This window comes from Carlito syrichta, unplaced genomic scaffold (assembly GCF_000164805.1).
Source record: "Carlito syrichta isolate Samal-C Ts95f unplaced genomic scaffold, Tarsius_syrichta-2.0.1 Scaffold303640, whole genome shotgun sequence".
Lineage (NCBI taxonomy): Eukaryota > Metazoa > Chordata > Mammalia > Primates > Tarsiidae > Carlito > Carlito syrichta.
This window is the reverse complement of record NW_007247736.1, coordinates 35,315-53,941: the sequence shown is the minus strand read 5'-3', so window position 1 is coordinate 53,941 and position 18,627 is coordinate 35,315. Positions and strand designations below refer to the sequence as shown.

At 46.6% G+C, this 18,627-nt stretch overlaps 1 protein-coding gene across 9 annotated transcripts in view; it reads left to right on the top strand.

Annotated features, from left to right (window-relative positions):
* MADD (MAP kinase activating death domain) overlaps positions 1–18,627 on the top strand; it is a 54,686-nt gene that overhangs the window by 917 nt on the left and 35,142 nt on the right. For 3 of the 9 annotated variants that reach the window (XM_021712755.1, XM_021712753.1, XM_021712754.1), the window contains 17 exons: positions 2,941–3,100; positions 3,708–4,304; positions 4,967–5,270; positions 5,796–5,927; positions 6,866–6,979; positions 8,833–8,913; positions 11,850–12,028; positions 12,373–12,608; positions 13,097–13,253; positions 13,523–13,626; positions 13,715–13,905; positions 14,277–14,401; positions 14,782–14,921; positions 15,758–15,859; positions 17,550–17,652; positions 18,114–18,300; positions 18,379–18,529. In XM_021712755.1, the coding sequence (XP_021568430.1) occupies positions 3,039–3,100; positions 3,708–4,304; positions 4,967–5,270; positions 5,796–5,927; positions 6,866–6,979; positions 8,833–8,913; positions 11,850–12,028; positions 12,373–12,608; positions 13,097–13,253; positions 13,523–13,626; positions 13,715–13,905; positions 14,277–14,401; positions 14,782–14,921; positions 15,758–15,859; positions 17,550–17,652; positions 18,114–18,300; positions 18,379–18,529 (2,965 nt within the window). In that variant the 5' untranslated portion in view covers positions 2,941–3,038. Of the gene's footprint in view, positions 1–1,702; positions 1,834–2,938; positions 3,101–3,707; positions 4,305–4,966; positions 5,271–5,795; positions 5,928–6,865; positions 6,980–8,832; positions 8,914–11,849; positions 12,029–12,372; positions 12,609–13,096; positions 13,254–13,522; positions 13,627–13,714; positions 13,906–14,276; positions 14,531–14,781; positions 14,922–15,757; positions 15,860–17,129; positions 17,190–17,549; positions 17,653–18,113; positions 18,301–18,378; positions 18,530–18,627 lie in introns of those variants that run through there. The other 6 variants (XM_021712749.1, XM_021712747.1, XM_021712748.1 and 3 more) reach the window with 5 other exon arrangements.

Genomic DNA, 18,627 nt, shown 5'->3' with positions numbered 1-18,627 from the left:
CAATCGCTCCCCTCCCCGTCCTCGTTGCATCTCTAAACTCTTCCTCCCTTTCCTCCCCTTCCCTCTCCTCCCCTCTTCCCCAGCCCTGCCAATTGCCTGCCTCATTGCTCCAGTTCTCCTGCACGCTGGACCAGTCTGTGCTGATGAGCTTGCAAGGTCACTGCCTGGGGAGGGGGAGGAGAGCCTCCGGTTGTGCTCACGTCAGCAGAGATGTCATATCGCTTTCTGGTTCCTGTGGTTTTACTATGAGATCCTGCCCCAGACGAGGCACAAATTCAGAGGGTTGCCTAGCGTGGCCATTGCAGGCTGAAAAGGCACAGATGACTTAAAGGTTTGTGGATTCCGGATCTGCTTCTGGATCGATTGGATGGTGGTGTAGGACTTCAGGAGATAGGTATACGTTTTGAGCTTGATACTCTTAAAATATGCGGAGATAGGAACCAGGAGCTCTACCTTTGTAACTATGATTGAGGCAAGAGGCAGAGTTTGAGCCTGCTTGGTGATGAAGACAGAGTGTGAGTTGTAGGTGGTGTGAGAGGATTTAGTCTTGTGGGAAGGGGAGAGAGGAAAGAATGAGAAGAAAAGCCTTGGTTATGTCTCTGCAGTGTGAATAACTAAAGGAAGTGGCTATTGATGAGATATGGCTAAAAATTTATCCTGCCACTCATAGCTAGAATAGTCACAAGATATCAGGGTCCTGGTGGCGCTGGAAGGAGATGAAGACTGTGAATGAATCCAGTTTTATGAGATAGTTCTCAGTGCAGACAGGCTGAGATTCCCACGAGGCTAGAGAGTCCTGATGCCTCATATATCAGTAGGAGATGCTTCAGTCCTGGTTTTTGCGATTTTGGCTAAAATGGGCATCTGGTTTTCAATGTAAACATAGATTTCAAGGCTTAGTCTAGAGCTCTGGTCCTATAAATTCTGTTTTATTTTGAGATACTCTGGCTTTCACTCCAGATATTCCTATATAATTCTTTTTTTCCTCCATAACTACATGACAGATTAAGTACATACTTCTTTATAGAACAAATTTTGCTTTTACCCATGCCCTAGTTCATTTCTCTGTCTCTGTCCTCTTTTTTTTTTTTGAGTTAGAGTCGCACTCTGTGCCCAGACTGGAGTGCAGTGGCATGCTCACAGCCACCGCAGCCTCGACCTGCTGGGCTCAGGCGATCCTTCTGCCTCAGACTTCCAAGTAGCTGGAGCTACAGGCATGCACCACCGTGCCCAGATAATTTTTTTGATTTATTGTAGAGACAAGGTCTTGCCAAGTTGCCCAGGCTGGTCTCACCTCGGTCTCCCAAAGTGCTGGGATTACAGGCTTGAGCCACCACACCCGGCCTGTTTCCCTCCTCTTTTTCATTCTGCCTAGGAGGAACTGAACTCAGCTCTGTTGTATGCTCATGACTCTGAAGCAATTGGGAGAACCAAAGGAGTACTTGGGTTCATTAAGTAGCAGTGATGCCTAGAAATGAATATATGGCATGTCGCGAAGTTGATGGTGAAGAATGTCGCTATCAAAAGCCAGAATTAGGACAAAGAAAAAACTACAAACAGATGGGAGAGAAGATAACCTAATTCCTAGCAGGCACTGTCAGTGGAAGAGGTGTCTCCAGGTTCATGGAGAGTGAATTGTTATGGGCCCTGGCCAGCTCTGGAGGAGTAGCTGCTAGCTCTGTGCAGTCACCAAGCCGGGGAGGGACCATGGCTCTGATATAAATAGTGCTGGGAGCCAGAGTCGCTATGGAGATAAAGCTGAATCCTATTACCTGCAGGTCCTCTGTAGGGAGCAAGGGGGAAAAAAGAAACAGTATTTTGAGGATTCAAGAGGTGTTGCAAATAGGCCTTGTTTATTATTGGACGAGAAAAAAAGATTGAACTCTACTTATTATCTAAATCAAATAAGGGCCTTGAGCATACAGGGAGTATGTATGCCTGTATTTATGGGAGTGTACCCAGCAGCAGATGAGGGAGTGGTGTGTGTGTGTGTGTGTGGCATAATGGGATTCTCTGTGTGTACACTGGACAAGGTCTTACTGAGGCCACATGCGGAGCACAGAGGTAGAATCCTAGAGCACTGGAAATAGCCCTGTAGTGGAGTGAAACATTTTAAATTAGAAGTAAGACCAGGTAAGCTTTTCCAAATTTTAGGACAGAGTTTAGAAATTCCTCTGAGCACCTCTTCCCGTCCTTGCAGAAATTCTAGTATTTTTGCATCTTAACTCATAAGCTCTGTAATATATAGTAGGACAAATCTTCATTTGTATATATTGTATTACTGATTCCGATCCTGAGACCACAATAGAAGAGAAAGACTGTGATTCAGCACCAAGGGCAGAGCTAGTGGCAGTAGCCACTGGGCTCATTTCTTTCTGGAAAGGGGAGAAAAGGCAGTTGGGGCATGGACATTCTTCATTTGAGATCGCATGAGATAGAATAGCCAGCTGTTGTTAATATCTGAGTGCAACTAACTAGACAGTCTATATAGTAGTTTCACATCAAGCTGAATGTATTGTTGAAACAGAATAATTAGGTTTCTAACTAGGCCTAGAAGCGCAGGTTAGTGCTGGTTGAAGAGTCTGGTTTGTTCCCGATCCACCCTGGAGTGATCCTGAAAGTGACTCTGCTTTTGTTATCATAATGACTAAGTCCAGATAACACTGCCTACGTCTGGTTTTCTGAGACAGAGCCCTAGGAGTCAGGCTGGCAATGAGCTGGTTGGTAGGGATGGGTAGGTGAGCCATCATTTATCCTACTTCTTGACATTTGACTCTGTGAGCTCATAAGCCTAGACACTAGGCTAGCAGGTATCAGGTTCTGCTATCTTTAGTACTAACGTGGAAGACCTTCTGACCTGTGCCCGGGCTGGGATGAAGTTGAGAAGGATGAGCCCTTTAGGCATAGCAGTTGATCTTATCAGTACTTTTTTCCTGTTAGACTTGGATTTTCAGATACTATCAGAAGTCCTCCTGGGAATGCGGACTCCTTTCTTGGTGCCCTGAAGTTTCTCTGAGATGAACTGGTGAATTGGAACCATGGTGCAAAAGAAGAAGTTCTGTCCTCGGTTACTTGACTATCTAGTGATCGTAGGGGCCAGGTAACCAAGAAGAGATTGCCTTTTGTCTAAATCTGAGATAACCACAAAACTTGCGGTCATTCCCTTTTGCTCTTTTCCATGTTGCTTAGTATATCTCATTCTACCCCTGTTATCTTACCCTGAGGGGGCCACTGAGGCTAGTAGTGAAAACGGCACAGTCAGGTGGATTGAACGTATTGGCCTGGACAGAGACAGATTAGAACTCTGCTCTTAACGTGCATCGTGGTGATGTTGAGTAAATATACTCTTTATACCCCAATTTTCTTATTTTGTGAAAAGAAAAGATACACTGTGTTCCTGCTCTACCTGCATATGGTCTTTTGATAATTCATTAACTAATTCACCTTGAAAGGTGTTAATCATCTTAAGGTGTTAGTGATAATTTGTCCAGATTTTCCTTTCATTTCAGGATAGGTGTCTTCATGGCAATGCAGATTCTGTTTAGCCTCCCAGCTAAATGTGGTGGGCAGCTCCCATATTTTTCAAGGTCCTACCATTGAATTACTGTATCCAGAATAGCAGTTTGAGCTTTATTTGTTGACGGTGGTTGAAATTTGATAGCCTGTTCTATTCTTTGGGCTGCTGAATTTGTCTTTGTGTTCTTCAGGCACCCAAGCAGCGACAGCGTGGCCCAGACTCCTGAACTGCTGCGGCGGTACCCGCTAGAGGATCACGCGGAGTTTCCCCTGCCCCCAGATGTCGTATTCTTCTGCCAGCCAGAGGGCTGCTTGAGCGTGCGGCAACGGCGCATGAGCCTTCGGGACGATACCTCTTTTGTCTTCACCCTCACTGACAAGGACACTGGAGTCACACGTTATGGCATCTGTGTTAACTTCTACCGCTCCTTCCAAAAGCGAATACCTAAGGAAAAGGGAGACGGTGGGGCAGGGTCCCGTGGGAAGGAAGGAACCCGAGCCACCTGTGCTTCAGAAGAGGTTGGCACGGAGAGCTCAGAGAGTGGCTCATCCCTGCAGCCTCCCAGTGCCGACCCCACCCCTGATGTGAACCAGTCTCCTCGGGGCAAACGCCGGGCCAAGGGGGGGAGCCGTTCCCGCAACAGTACTCTGACATCCCTGTGTGTGCTCAGCCACTACCCTTTCTTCTCTACTTTCCGAGAGTGTCTGTACACCCTCAAGCGTCTGGTGGACTGCTGCAGTGAGCGGCTGCTGGGCAAGAAACTGGGCATCCCTCGAGGAGTGCAGAGGTACAGTTTGCTGTTTACACTCAGAAGAGAGGGAGAGCTGGGCGTGGAGGTGAGAGGATTGCCTGAGCCCATGGATTCGAGACCAACCTGGGCATCATGGCAAGACCCCGTCTCTACAGTAAATTTTAAAAAATTAGCCAGGTGTGGTGGTGCACTCTTGTGGTTCCAGCTACTTGGAAGGCTGAGGCAGAAGGATCACCTGAGCTCAGCAGGTCGAGGCTGCGGTGGCCATGAGCATGCCACTGCATTCCAGCCTGGGCAACAGAATGAGACTCTGACTCAAAAAGAAGAGGGGGGAACATTTAGAGATTAGGTATAATTGGTCTGTGAGTGGCATAGGAACTTTCCTCTACAGTCAGGTCCTGTAGAGCTATTTAAGCATATTATGTTAATCATAGTAAGCAAAAGACTGCTGCAGGTAAGCCTCCTACCATAATTGTGTTTAGAATAATGGTGAATTTGATGTTTTTTGGTGGTTATGACAATAAGCCTTCCCGGGTATTCATTTTTACACTTTTCTTGCCATTGTAGGTACCCTCTGGTCCTATCTGGACCCTAAGAGTGGGCTTTGCTAATGGTACTCCTTTTCCAGTTGTCGTCATTACACCCTCTGTGGTTGTGTTGGATGCTTATATGTCTGGTTCCTGCTCTCTGCTTCTCAGGGACACCATGTGGCGGATCTTTACTGGATCACTGCTAGTGGAGGAGAAGTCAAGTGCCCTTCTGCATGACCTTCGAGAGATTGAGGCCTGGATCTATCGATTGCTGCGTTCCCCAGTACCTGTGTCTGGGCAAAAGCGAGTAGACATTGAGGTTTTACCCCAGGAGCTGCAACCAGCTCTGACCTTTGCTCTTCCAGACCCCTCTCGATTCACCCTAGTGGATTTCCCACTGCACCTTCCCTTGGAACTTCTGGGTGTGGATGCCTGTCTTCAGGTGCTAACCTGCATCCTGTTAGAGCACAAGGTGAGGACCAGCTTTGTAGATCTTTCTAGGGAAAGAGCTCTGAAATATGGCAGAGGCTAGACCATGAGTTCTTTGAGGACAGGGACTATGTCTTTTTCATCTTTTTGTCTTCAGGAGGTAACACGATGGCATGTATATAGCTGGTACTCCTTAGATGTGGGTTGAATTAAGATACTTGTATCCTATGGGATATATTCAGAGGGCTTGCCATTCATTTGAATTATCTTTAATTATCCTCACCTAATTTTTTGGAAATACTGGTAGTCCTGTGTCAGTGAGTGGTCCTGGGATGGGGAGTACAGGAACTAGGAGAAGATAAGGGAGTGATTTGAGGGAGGATTACTACAGTGTTTGGGTTGGGAGGTCGCAGACATGGTGGGGCATGGGACATTGGTGATTGTGGATGGCAAACTGGAGCTGTAGGCATGGTGAAGTAGAAATTAGATTGTAATTAGATTAGAAGCTATTTGCTTGTAAACCTTATTTTATGCCTTTGAGTGATCTTTACAATACAACTTGTGGCAGGTGGTGCTGCAGTCCCGAGACTACAATGCACTCTCCATGTCAGTGATGGCATTTGTGGCAATGATCTACCCCCTGGAATATATGTTTCCTGTCATCCCACTGCTTCCTACCTGCATGGCATCAGCAGAGCAGGTGAGTCTCAGGGGTCATCTGTCTTCTTGAAGGAGGAGGCTCAATGCCCAGAGAAGTTGTGAGTCAGTACTGGTCCTTAGTCCTTTATCATCACTTACTTGTCTGCAAAATCTGACTGATTTGAATTGATTTGGTGGCAAAACCTGTGCTGTTTATAGTTTTTATTTATCACAGTTAGCATTAATGATTACAGGCTACTGGTTACACTGCTGAAGTTATTATATAATACTGTACTACTCCTATATATGCAGGAGCTATATTTCAAGACCCCTACCTAGCAGATGCCTGATATTACAGATCATACCAAACTTTATATATACTGTGTTTTTTCCTATATATACAAACCTGTGATAGAGTTTAATTTATAAATTAGGCACAGTAAGAGATTCACATCTTCTCTTTGGTATATATTTGGCTACTCTTTATCATATTCAAATTGCCAGTTGGGGTCATTATTAAGTAAAATAAGGGTTGGACACAAGCACTACAACAGTGCAGCAGTTGATATGATAACAGCGATGGCTACTAAGTGACTAACAGGGTAGTGTATACAGCGTGGCTGTGCCAGACAGAGGAGTGAATTACATCCCGGGCAGACAAGAGCAGGACAACATACAATTTCATCATGCTTCTCAGAACAGTGTGTAGTTTAAAACTTAAGAATTGTTCATTTCTGGAATTTTCCTTTTAAGATTTTCAGACTGTGGTTGACTTTGGGTAACTGAAACCACAGAAAGTGAAACTGGGTAGAGAGGGACTACTGTAAACAGAAAATTTTCTAAAATCTACAGAATTCTGAATTTTGAAATACATCTACCCTCAGGGGGTTTAGAAAAGGGATTGTGGAAGTGTATTTTTTAATCTTGAAAAATCCTGACTTGATAAGTGGTCATGATAAGTTTTAGCTCTGTTTCTTATCCTCTGTGTCATTTCCACAGCTGCTGTTGGCTCCAACCCCGTACATCATTGGGGTCCCTGCCAGCTTTTTCCTCTACAAACTGGACTTCAAAATGCCTGATGATGTGTGGCTAGTGGATCTGGACAGCAATAGGGTGAGATTCTCGGCTGAGGCCTTGTAGAGTCTAGAATAGGATTGTATTCTAGATCCAATCCTGGAATATCTGTTTTTCTAGATTATGCTCAGGAAGATCCTAAATTGTAGATTTCTGTTGTGATACTCATCGAAACTATTTTTTAAAATGCTAGTTTTACCTTATTGGCTGAACAAGCTCTTGGTTAGGACTCAAAGAATTACAGGATTTAGTTTTGCTAGAATTAAGTACCCCCTCCATCCCTACCCCATCCTCTTAGGAGCAGTAGGGCACTTGTGGTTTTGGGATAATTACATGTGGTATAGATCATCTCCTAATGGTTTTCCTGGGTTATATTTTCCAGTAGGGAACTGTCTTTCAGTGCAGACTCAAAATATTATATTACCATTCTCGGCCAGGCGCAGTTGGTCACACCTGTAATCTCAGCTCTTTGGGAGGCTGAAGCGGAAGGATTGCTTGAGCCCAGGAATTTGAGACCAGCCTGGGCAACATAGCAAGACCTTGTCTCTAAAAAATAAAAAAATTAGCCGGTTTCGGTGGCTCAGCCTGTAATCCCGTACTTTGGGAGGCTGAGGTGAGTGGATTGCCTGAGCCCACAGGTACGAGACCTGCCTGGACAGGCGAGACCTCATCTCTACAATAAATCAAAAAATTAGCCGGGTGTGGTAACGTGCGCCTGTACTTCCAGCTACTTGGAAGGCTGAGGCGGAAGGATCGCCGGAGCCCAGCAGGTCGAGGCTGTGATGGCCGGAAGCGTGCCACTGTACTCCAGTTGGGGCGACAGAGAGACTCCAACACAGAAAAAAAAAAATTAGCCAGGAGTGGTGGCGCATTCTTGTAGTCACAGCCACTTGGAAGGCTGAAGTGGAAGGATCACCTGAGCCCAGGAGATTGAGGCTGCAGTGAGCAGATCATGCCACTGCATTCACTGCAGCCTCGACCTGCTGGGCTCAGGCAGTCCTTCTGCCTCAGCCTTCCAAGTAGCTGGAACTGCAGGCACATATCACCACACCTAACTGATTTTTTTATTTATTGTAGAGACGAGGTTTTGCCGACTTGCCCAGGCTGGTCTCAAACCCCTGGACTCAGGCAGTCCTCTCGCCTCAGCCTCCCAAAGTTCTGGGATTACAGGCATGAGCCACGTGCCCAGTTTGAGTACACCCAAACTTTGATAGGAAGCCCTTCTACAATGTGTTCATTGTAAAACTTTTCAAGATAAAATTAAGTATAAAAAAGAAAATAGGCCGGGCTCAGTGGCTTAGCCTGTAATCCCAGCACTTTGGGAGACCGAGGTGAATGGATTGCCTAAGCCCACAGGTTCGAGACCCACCCGGGCAACTTGGCAAGACCTTGTCTCTACAGTAAATCAAAAATTAGTCATGCATGGTAGTGCACATCTGTAGTTCCAGCTACTTGGAAGGCAGAGGTGGCGGGATCGCCGGAGCCCAGCAGGGTAAGGCTGTGGTGGCCTGGAGCGTGCCACTGCACTCCAGTCTGGGCAACAAAGTGAGACTCCAACTAGGCAACAGAGTGAGACTCCAACTCAAAAAAGAGAAAGAAAGAAAGAAGGAGAGAGAGAGAGAGAGAGAGAGAGAGAGAGAAAGAAAATAAAAACTAATCCTATTATCTAGAAATAATTGCCAATAACATTTAGATATATTTCCTTTCAGATGAGTATGTGTATCATATATAAGTATATATATATCTTATAAGTACAGATATTTAAAATATGTATTGACACATATGATAATATTATACATACATCTTCCTTGTCTTGTTATTTACTTTTATGTAAGTAAACTCCTGAGCAGTTAATTCTAAGGTTATGTTTTTTTGTCATTTCTTTGGTGCAGGTGATTGCCCCTACCAATGCAGAAGTGTTACCCATCTTACCAGAGCCAGAATCATTAGAGCTGAAAAAACATTTAAAGCAGGTAGGTAAAGAATGAAGGAAAGAAGGGGGGATAATAGATGCTGTAGGGTTACTGTGAGAAGACAGCTATCCTAAGGGCCAGTTTTCTCTTAACTTCCAGTAGAGTAGATTTTCTTTGTCTCGGATGAGCTTAAGAAGAGGTGCATCCCATATTCTGGGTGGCAGGGTGAATCTTGAAAAGAGCTTTGTAGATTCCTTCTAATTCATCGTGTGCCCTGTCACCCTCTAATGCTTATGGCTCTGTGTAAAACAACGCTCTACCTTCTGTTTCTTGGCCTGTTTGACATTCTTTGTGGTGTTGTTAGGCAGGAGTTACTAGTTTGGGTAGTCTGTTTCCTTTTATATTACCTTCTAGACTTGATCCCAAGGTCCCTATAGAATCCTTTCTTTATAGATTCCTTTGAGTAATCCCTTATATCCATTTTTTTTATTGATTGATTTTCTTCTTCTTCTGCATGCTGAACACAGTACCTGAAGGTAAAACATGACAAGACTCATTCCCTTCCTCAGCTTTCTGTGTTATGCAGGATTGCCAGTAAATAGCACTGTATTTATTTTTAGGAATCCCTGCTCTCATTTGAAGGGTCTTTAGAAATCTTTTTCTGTGCTGTCTGAAGTACTTAGTAGTACCTCTAGATGGTATCTGTTTGGGTTTAAAGAGGTCATTTTGTATCATCCTTCTAAATCTTACTTGCTTCATCACTGCTGATGTAATATGATCTTGTTACTGCAGAGCCTGCAAGTTCAGAAAGTTCTCTAGCTGTCTTCATTTGCTGTCTTTTCACGATTGCTTGATGATTGCTTTAGTATGACTAAAGAGATGGAGATGTTGACATATGGAATTATACTTTAAATGTTTGTAGGAGCTAAGATTCTTGGGCTCATCAATCCTGTATTCTTTTTTTTTTTTTTTTGAGTTGGAGTCTCACTCCGTTGCTCGGGCTTAGTGCAGTGGCACACTCATGGCCATCCCAGCTTCTACCTGCTGGACTCAGTTGATCCTTCTGCCTCAGTCTTCCAAGCAGCTGGAACTACAGGCGTGCACTACCATGCCCAGTTAATTTTTTATTTATTGTAGAGACAAGGTCTTGCCAAGTTGTCCGGGCTGGTCTTGAACCTGTGGGCTCAGGCAATCCTCTCATCTCGGCCTCCCATAGTGTTGGGATTATAGGCTGAACCACCGTGCCTGGCCAATCCTGTATTCTTACCTCTGCTACTCACAGTGTGGTTCATGGACTAGCAGCGTTGGCATCACCTGAGCTTGTTAAAAGTACAGAATTAGCCGGGCATGGTGGCTCACACCTGTAATCCCAGTACTTTGGGATGCTGAAGGTGAGAGGCTTGCCTGAGTCCAGGTGTTCAAGGCCATCCTGAACCAAAAACATTAGCTGGGCATGGTAGCACACACCTATGGTTCCAGCTACTTAGAGGGCTGAGGTGGAAGGATCACCTGAGCCCAACAGGTCAAGACTGGGCTGACTGTGAGCCTGCCACTGCACTCTAGCCTGGGTGACAAAGTGAGACTCTGACTCAAAAAAAAAAATGCAGAATCACCCCAGACATGGAAACATAATCTGCATTTTAACAGTGTCCAGGCTGGGTGTGGTGGCTTATGCCTATAATCCCAGCACTTTGGGAGGCTGAGGTGAGAGGATTGCCTGAGCCCACGGGTTCAAGACCAGCCTGGGCAACTTGGAGAGACCTCATCAAAAAAATTAGCCTGGTATGGTAGTGCGTGCCTGTGGTTCCAGCTACTTGGAAGGCTAAGGCAGAAGGATCACCTGAGCCCAGCAGGTCGAGGCTGTGGCAGCTGTGAGCATGCCATTGCACTCTAGCTTGGGCAATAGAGTGAGACTCTGACTCAAGCCCCCTCCCCCCCCAAAAAAGAACAACGTCCCCAGGTGATGCCTATACTCACTAACATTTAAGAAACGCTGCTTGTCTAGACCAGTGGTTTTGAACTACCCCTCAGAGCTTCTTAGGGACTGATTTGGTTGCCTTGAGCTAGGTTGGGTTAAGATGACGAGCTAGACTGGACACGGTGGCTCATGCCGGCGATTCTAGCAATTTGGGAGGCTGAGGCGATAGGACTGCTTGAGCCCAGGAGTTCAAGACCAGCCTGAGCAACATACCAAGATTTTGTATAAATAAATTTTTTGTTTATACAAAAAAATTAAAAATGAAAAATTAGCTATGTGTGATGGCATGTGCCTATAGTCCCAGCTACTTGGGAGGCTGACATGGGAGGATCACTTGTGCCCAGAAGGTCAAGGTTTCAGTAAGCCAAGATCCCTGCACTCCAGCTTGGGCCACAGAACAAGACCCTGTCTCTAAAAAATATAAATAAACAAATAAGTGAATAAATAAATAAGATGGAGAGTTGTATAGTTCATACTATTTTCTAAGGCTAAAATATTTGGATTCTTATTTCAAAGATAAAGGTGAGGAAATGGGTGGACCATGGTATGTACATTAGCACAGTTCTTTGTTGCCAAAGGGTGGTTGTTTTTCTTGTGTGTTTTGTTTTTTTGGCATCAGAGTATCACTCTGTTGCTCAGGCTGGAGTGCCATGGCATGCTCACAGCCACCGCAGCTTTGTCCTGCTGGTCTCAGGCAATCCTTCTGCCTCAGCCTTCCAAGTAGCTGGAACTACAGGCATGCACCACCACACTTGGTAATTTTTATGATTTATTGTAGAGATGAGATCTCACCATGTTGCCCAGGCTGATCTGAAATCCCTGGGCTCAGGCAGTCCTCTTGCCTCCACTTCCCAAAGCGCTGCGATTACAGGCATGAGCCACCACACCCAGCCTACGGAATGTTTTGACTAGAGAATATGAGGTAGAAGATTTTAAGAAGGCTCTTAATCCTATGAGTTGAGGCTGGCTAACTGCCCAGGAACCTGCCTCAAATATAGAATTTCTTGTTGTTCCACAGGCCTTAGCCAGCATGAGTCTCAATACCCAGCCCATCCTCAATCTGGAGAAATTTCACGAGGGCCAGGAGATCCCACTTCTCTTAGGTAGGCCCTCCAATGACCTGCAGTCCACACCTTCCACTGAATTCAACCCACTCATCTATGGCAACGATGTGGATTCTGTGGATGTTGCAACCAGGTAAGACCAAGCAGATTGTACAATCATGAGTTCTTAAACTGGTCTCTTTGCTCTCTCAGTGACCTTTGGGCAGACTATTTCCCTGAACCAGAGTTTCTTTATGTATAAAACATATATGCTGTTTGGTTGCGTTTTCCACCGTAGTAAAAACAAAGAGAAGAAATGACAAATCACACTCTTAGAATGAAGAGGGGGGTTGATGATTCTTTAAGATATCTCTCCCCTTGGTGTTGGAAGCCTGTGAAATGATGGTTTTGAGAGGAGTTCTCAGACCTGGGATCATGGGAATCCTTACTCTACAGGATATAGGTCTTGGATTATCTCACCACCTTCTTCCTTCCCAGGGTAGCCATGGTACGTTTCTTCAACTCTGCCAACGTGCTACAGGGCTTTCAGATGCACACACGTACCCTGCGTCTGTTCCCTCGGCCTGTGGTAGCTTTTCAAGCTGGCTCCTTTCTAGCCTCACGTCCCCGGCAGACTCCTTTTGCTGAGAAATTGGCCAGGACTCAGGCTGTGGAGTACTTTGGGGAATGGATTCTTAACCCCACCAACTACGCCTTTCAGCGAATTCACAACAGTGAGTCCACCTGCCCTCTGCTCTGCTCCACCTTCTGCCTTTGTCCTCCTGATGACTTTTACTTTTTCCGTTGCTAGTCTTTGACTTGCCTCTTCTGTTCCTGTTTTGCTTGAGACTTTCGTTTTTGTTTTGTATTATTCTGGAAATGTTACCTTGAATTCCTACCTTTCTTTTTTTGTCAGAGTGACAGTCGGAATCTCACTCTGTCACCCAAGTTGGAGTGCAGTGGCACACTCATGGCCACTGCAGCCTGCAGCCTCGACCTGCTGGGCTCAGGCGATCCTTCCGCCTCAGCCTTCCAAATAGCTGGAACTACAGGCACGCACCACCACACTTGGCTAGTTTTTTTGATTTATTGTAGAGACGAGGTCTCACCAAGTTGCCCAGGCTGGTCTGGAACCCCTGGTTCAGGCATTCCTCTCACTTCAACCTCCCAAAAGGTTGCCTTTTTTTTCCTGCTAATTCTATTCTTTTTCCTCATTGGGCAGATATGTTTGACCCAGCCCTGATTGGTGACAAGCCAAAGTGGTATGCTCATCAGTTGCAGCCCATTCACTATCGAGTCTATGACAGTAATTCCCAGCTGGCCGAGGCTCTGAGTGTGCCACCAGAGCGGGACTCTGAGTCTGACCCTACTGATGACAGGTGAGCGTCCCATATGGCAACAGAATGGTTTGTAATAGAAACCGCTAGCCCTTCTACAGTGCATAGGAGGAGAATTCTCATGGGATTTACTTATCACTCTTTCAGGCCTTAGGTTATATTTTGATTGGTTGTTTTTCTTGGCTTCCTTATTTGATCTTGTTCCTTGGCCTTGAATTAAGAGTGCTCTCCTTTTTATTTTTCATAGTGCTGATTGCAGTGTCTTTTTCCTGACCCTTTCTGTTTTGTTTTTAACGCTGTCTACTCTGCAGTGGCAGTGACAGTATGGATTATGATGACTCGAGTTCATCTTACTCCTCCCTTGGTGACTTTGTCAGTGAAATGATGAAATGTGACATCAATGGTGATACTCCCAGTAAGTGTGCTTGGGGAGACTGGCCAGCTTTAGGACGAGGTTGGGGTCCCGGGAGGTGATCTGTACTTGCTGCCCTTGGGTTTGGCAGATGTGGACCCTCTGACGCACGCAGCGCTGGGGGATGCCAGCGAGGTGGAGATAGATGAGCTGCAGAACCAGAAGGAAGCAGAGGAACCTGGTCCAGACAGCGAGAACTCTCAGGAAAACCCCCCACTGCGCTCCAGCTCCAGCACCACTGCCAGCAGCAGCCCCAGCACCGTCATCCATGGAGCCAACTCCGTACGTGAGGACTTGGAGGGGTGGATGAGTGAACACCGTAGCTTGGGATATGGGCCTAGTCTTTATTAGGAAAGCCATGATGTAGCTGTTAATTTGCTTCTCTCATCACAGTTTTCCCGTCTTCCTCTCGATAGGCCCTAAAACTTAGAGCCTATGAGACACAGTTTTGACTCCAAAAGGGGGTCATCAGGCTTTGTTCAGATCCCCCTTGCATGATCTGTGAGGACAGAGAACAAGGGTGCCACAGAGCTCTTTCCCGTATGTTTCTTAGGCTAGGAATTTAACAAGACTGGCCCAGTCTTACCAAACTGAGAATATGGGCAGGATCACTGGGCACTACGTGACCACTTTTTATTTCATATGTTCTTTAGGAACCTGCTGACTCTACGGAGATGGATGACAAGGCAGCAGCAGGCGTCTCCAAGCCTCTTCCTTCCGTGGCTCCCAGCATTGGCAAATCGAACGTGGACAGGCGTGAGACAGAAACTGGAGAGGGGTCAGTGCGCCGGCGAACCTATGACAATCCATACTTCGAGCCCCAATATGGCTTTCCCCCTGAGGAAGATGATGATGAGCAGGGGGAAAGTTACACTCCCCGATTCAGCCAACATGTCAATGGCAATCGGTGAGAGCCTGGGGATCCCTTATAGATGGGTGACTGAAGGACCTCACTGCAGTGGACCCTGGGCGAGGGTTAATCAGAAAGTCTGAGGAATCCGAATGCTCTCATGGTCCTGCCATTCCCCAAAGGCTGTGCTTTGATCTAGGGGTGCAGGAATTGTGGGAAGGGAGCAGTGACTGCAGCGTAGCATAAGGCCCACCTCCCAAGGTTAGGTACTGCTGCATGGGGCTCATAGGTGCCACTGTGCATTCAAGGGCTCAAAAGCTGCTGCGGCCCAACAGCTTGAAACTGGGAAGTGACTCAGATGCAGAGTCAGACTCTCGGGCAAGCTCTCCCACCTCCACCATCTCCAACAACAGCACCGAGGGCTTCGGGGGCATCATGTCTTTTGCCAGTAAGTATCTTCAGCTCTCTCATTCCTCTGTTTTGTTTTCTCTGCAGTAGGGCCTGACTGTGGCAAATGTTGCTTAGAACTTCAGATGCAGGGCTGGGTGAGCATTATAAAGCTCTAATTCAGTCATTTGGGTGATACCGAATAAGGTATTTTTAAGTGAGATCAGTAAAGGACAGGAACAGATTAGTCATTATTATTATATCGGGAGGTTTCAATGTATTTCAGGTAAGATACCTAATGATCAACTGAAAAATAGGCATTAAATTCAAACTACACACTTGTACATATATTTCATGGATATATTCTGGTCAAATTTGATTTGGATATAGATCTGACATCTTTGCCTGGTGAGGGCCTTTTTATGAACATACTTTGAAACCTATAGGAGACTGATTTTTGTGCCTGATATTTCTAGCAGGGAAGAGTGGTAATAGTTAAAGACTGAAACAGACTAAGGATTTTAGAGAGAGTCGACTTAGTGGATAACTGTGATTGTGAGTTTGTTCAGAAGCCAGGGAGGGACAACGGCAGCTTCAGACCAGAAACACATTGCCAGCTTTCATGCTATATTAGTAGTAGATGAACAACTTGGATGTTATCATGCGAGGTATTTAGAGAGAATTGTTATTGGGTTTTGAGCACTCCTAGCAATGGCTTCATTGTTTGCCCTGCGTTAGCCTTGATCCTTTCTAAGATCGATCAGAGATTGTCTGATGCACCAAGCTGGGATTATGCTTGTAAAGGAAGGAGGTGAAGAGGATGATGCAGTCATTAGAGTATAAAGCTTTGGTTGTTGATCCTGCTAACTCATTGTTCTCACACCCTCCCCTTGATAGGCAGCCTGTATCGGAACCACAGTACCAGCTTCAGTCTTTCAAACCTCACACTGCCCACCAAAGGTGCCCGAGAGAAGACCACGCCCTTCCCCAGTCTGAAAGGTAACTACAGCTCTCCTTTTGCCAAACCAGGTTTCTCTAGGAGATGTCTGAAGCCTGTGGGTGCTTGTCGGAGCCTTCTGTATGATGAATCATTTGATCTGGCTGTTGGCCCTCATCGCTTCTCATGGCCTTCACTGCACATTACAGGCTCTTGATGGTTGGCAAATAGGAACTGTCCTCATGGCTAGAGAAGGCCCTGTTGTTTCATGTAGGATCATGGCAACTGTGGGATTATAGCTGCTTCTGGGGAGACTTTGTCAGAGGTCAGAGGTTCGTGATTAACACAGTGATCGTTAGCTGTCTCCCCCACCTCCCGCCACCCCCGTCATTGTGAACTTAGGATAAACTCCATCCTGAGGAATTGGCCACCAGAGGGTAGGGTAGTTTTGGAGATCCTAGCAGCGTTTATAGAGTCCAGCCTCTTCCTGGCCTCATGTCGATGCAGGGCCTATGAGTGTGCCAGGTAGTACTGGTTAGTTTCTAGGGTCCGCTAAGACCTTATTTGAATTTCAGTTGTGATCTCTGACAGTTTGAGGGGCTCTTCTGAATTTGACTTTAGTTTGGTTTTTTCTGGATATTGTACTGAAATATTTAATTATGGTGGGAAGAACAAGTAGCTCCACATATTCTTTAACTGATCTCTCATTCCTAGTGATTAAAACTGCCAGGAGTCTGAGGAATGTTCTTTTGGTGGGGTTGGGAATATGAGCTAGATGAGCAAAAGGGTGTCAGAGCTGGTGAGTGTAGGGAACTAGCTGTCATGGCTACGGTGAGTCCACGTAGGGCTGGGTAGGTTAGGGATGAGTTATTGAAACGGTATCATTGCATGCCGATGCTTCATCTCATTCGCTGCACTTTCCCTCCCATGCATCTCTCAGCCTCATACCCGACCCCACTCCCCACAACAGCATCTGCAAGATGGGTCTCTTTCCCATGCATACTCGCAGGCCCTCTGGACCCCTGTGCTAGATGTTTTATGAAAACCAGTGATCCCTCTGTCATGCATGTGTCTGTTTAGTTCCTGAAGGCTCTCTGTGTCATTTGCCCTGTTCCTGGCTTTGAGAGGCCACGTCTTAATGATGGTCTTTCTTAAAGCCTCGATTGTCTCCTGGTCATTTGGCTTCCAGCTCTGAGGTGCCCAAGAACCAAGGTTATGTGCACTATTCAAGCTTTGGGAGAATGCTCAGATTATCTTATTTACTGCTCCGCTGAGGGGTATAGGGGTTATGGTATCATGGTGCACCTACTAATTGTGTATTTTGTGTCCCAGTATTTGGGCTAAATACTCTAATGGAGATTGTTACTGAAGCCGGCCCCGGGAGTGGTGAAGGTGGGTCTTGCCTGTGAGCTGTGCATGATCTTTTTTTTCTAGCATCTTCTGTGCCTGCCCGAGGGCCATCCTTCTCATGGAGCAAGCAGCGTCACATGAGTGACCTGCCTTGCCCCATCCCCTGTGACGCCCATGCTTGCCCATAGGGCGTGCTGCTGGTGCATGTGGAGTGGCCTGAGTCTCCATACCCACCTCCTCCACATTGCCATGGCTGGTTTCTGTCTACGTGTGATGCCCCAGTGCTACCGTCACCCAGCCTTTCTGGGGCATGGACGTGGAACGTGGCTACTCAGGGCTATGCTAACATTGGCTCTGGGACTACAATAATGATGTCTGTTATTCCTGCCTCCCCTGCTGTAGGAAACAGGAGGGCCTTAGTGGATCAGAAGTCATCTGTCATTAAACACAGCCCAACAGTGAAAAGAGAACCTCCATCACCCCAGAGTCGGTCCAGCAACTCTAGGTAATAAACGAAAGAGTTGCTTTAAAAGTTCTCAGGTAGAGGTAGTGATGTCTTTTTTTGCTTTTTGAGAAAGCAGGATTTATTGAGGGAACAGAAAAGCTCTCACAGTGGGAGGGAACCCGAAGGGGTTGCCCCGAGGAAGTGATTCCTGAACAAAACCTTAGGGGCACTCACGGGTGGGAGAGAAACTTTCAGTAGGGTAGATGAAATCAATTTCCTGCCAGCACTTCCCATTCTGACTCAATCCTCCTGCAAAGTAACAGCTTACAGGGTTGAGGGTGAATCGACAGCGGTGGGTGTTTGGGCAAACCAGGTTAACTGGAGAGGCGGGCAATGTGGTGGACCTGGATGGTCAGAGACTTGGCTTTATGTGCTGCCCCTGGAGGCAAACATCGAGTCTGGTGAAAGGGGGGTATTCTGCCAAGGAACCGATGAGCACAGATGGTGTGTGGTCCCCGTAGTGAGAACCAGCAGTTCCTGAAGGAGGTGGTGCACAGCGTGCTAGATGGCCAGGGAGTCGGCTGGCTCAACATGAAAAAGGTGCGCCGGCTGCTGGAAAGCGAGCAGCTACGAGTGTTTGTCCTGAGCAAGCTGAACCGCACAGTGCAGTCAGAGGACGATGCCCGGCAGGACATCATCCCGGACGTGGTCAGTGCTCGAGGTGGGGATTGGGCTGTGGACACCAAAGGCGTTTTTGCCAACTCTAGCCCCTGGTTGTTGTTGCAGGAGATCAGTCGGAAGGTATACAAGGGCATGTTAGACCTCCTCAAGTGCACAGTCCTCAGTCTGGAGCAGTCCTATGCCCACGCAGGTCTGGGGGGCATGGCCAGCATCTTTGGGCTTCTGGAGATTGCCCAGACTCACTACTACAGTAAAGGTAGGGATTGTACCGGCAGGGCGACCCGCCATCCGCAATTCTTTCACTTGTCTCCAAAAGGGAGAAGACGTCCCGGTCCCCACGACAAGTTTCCCGTG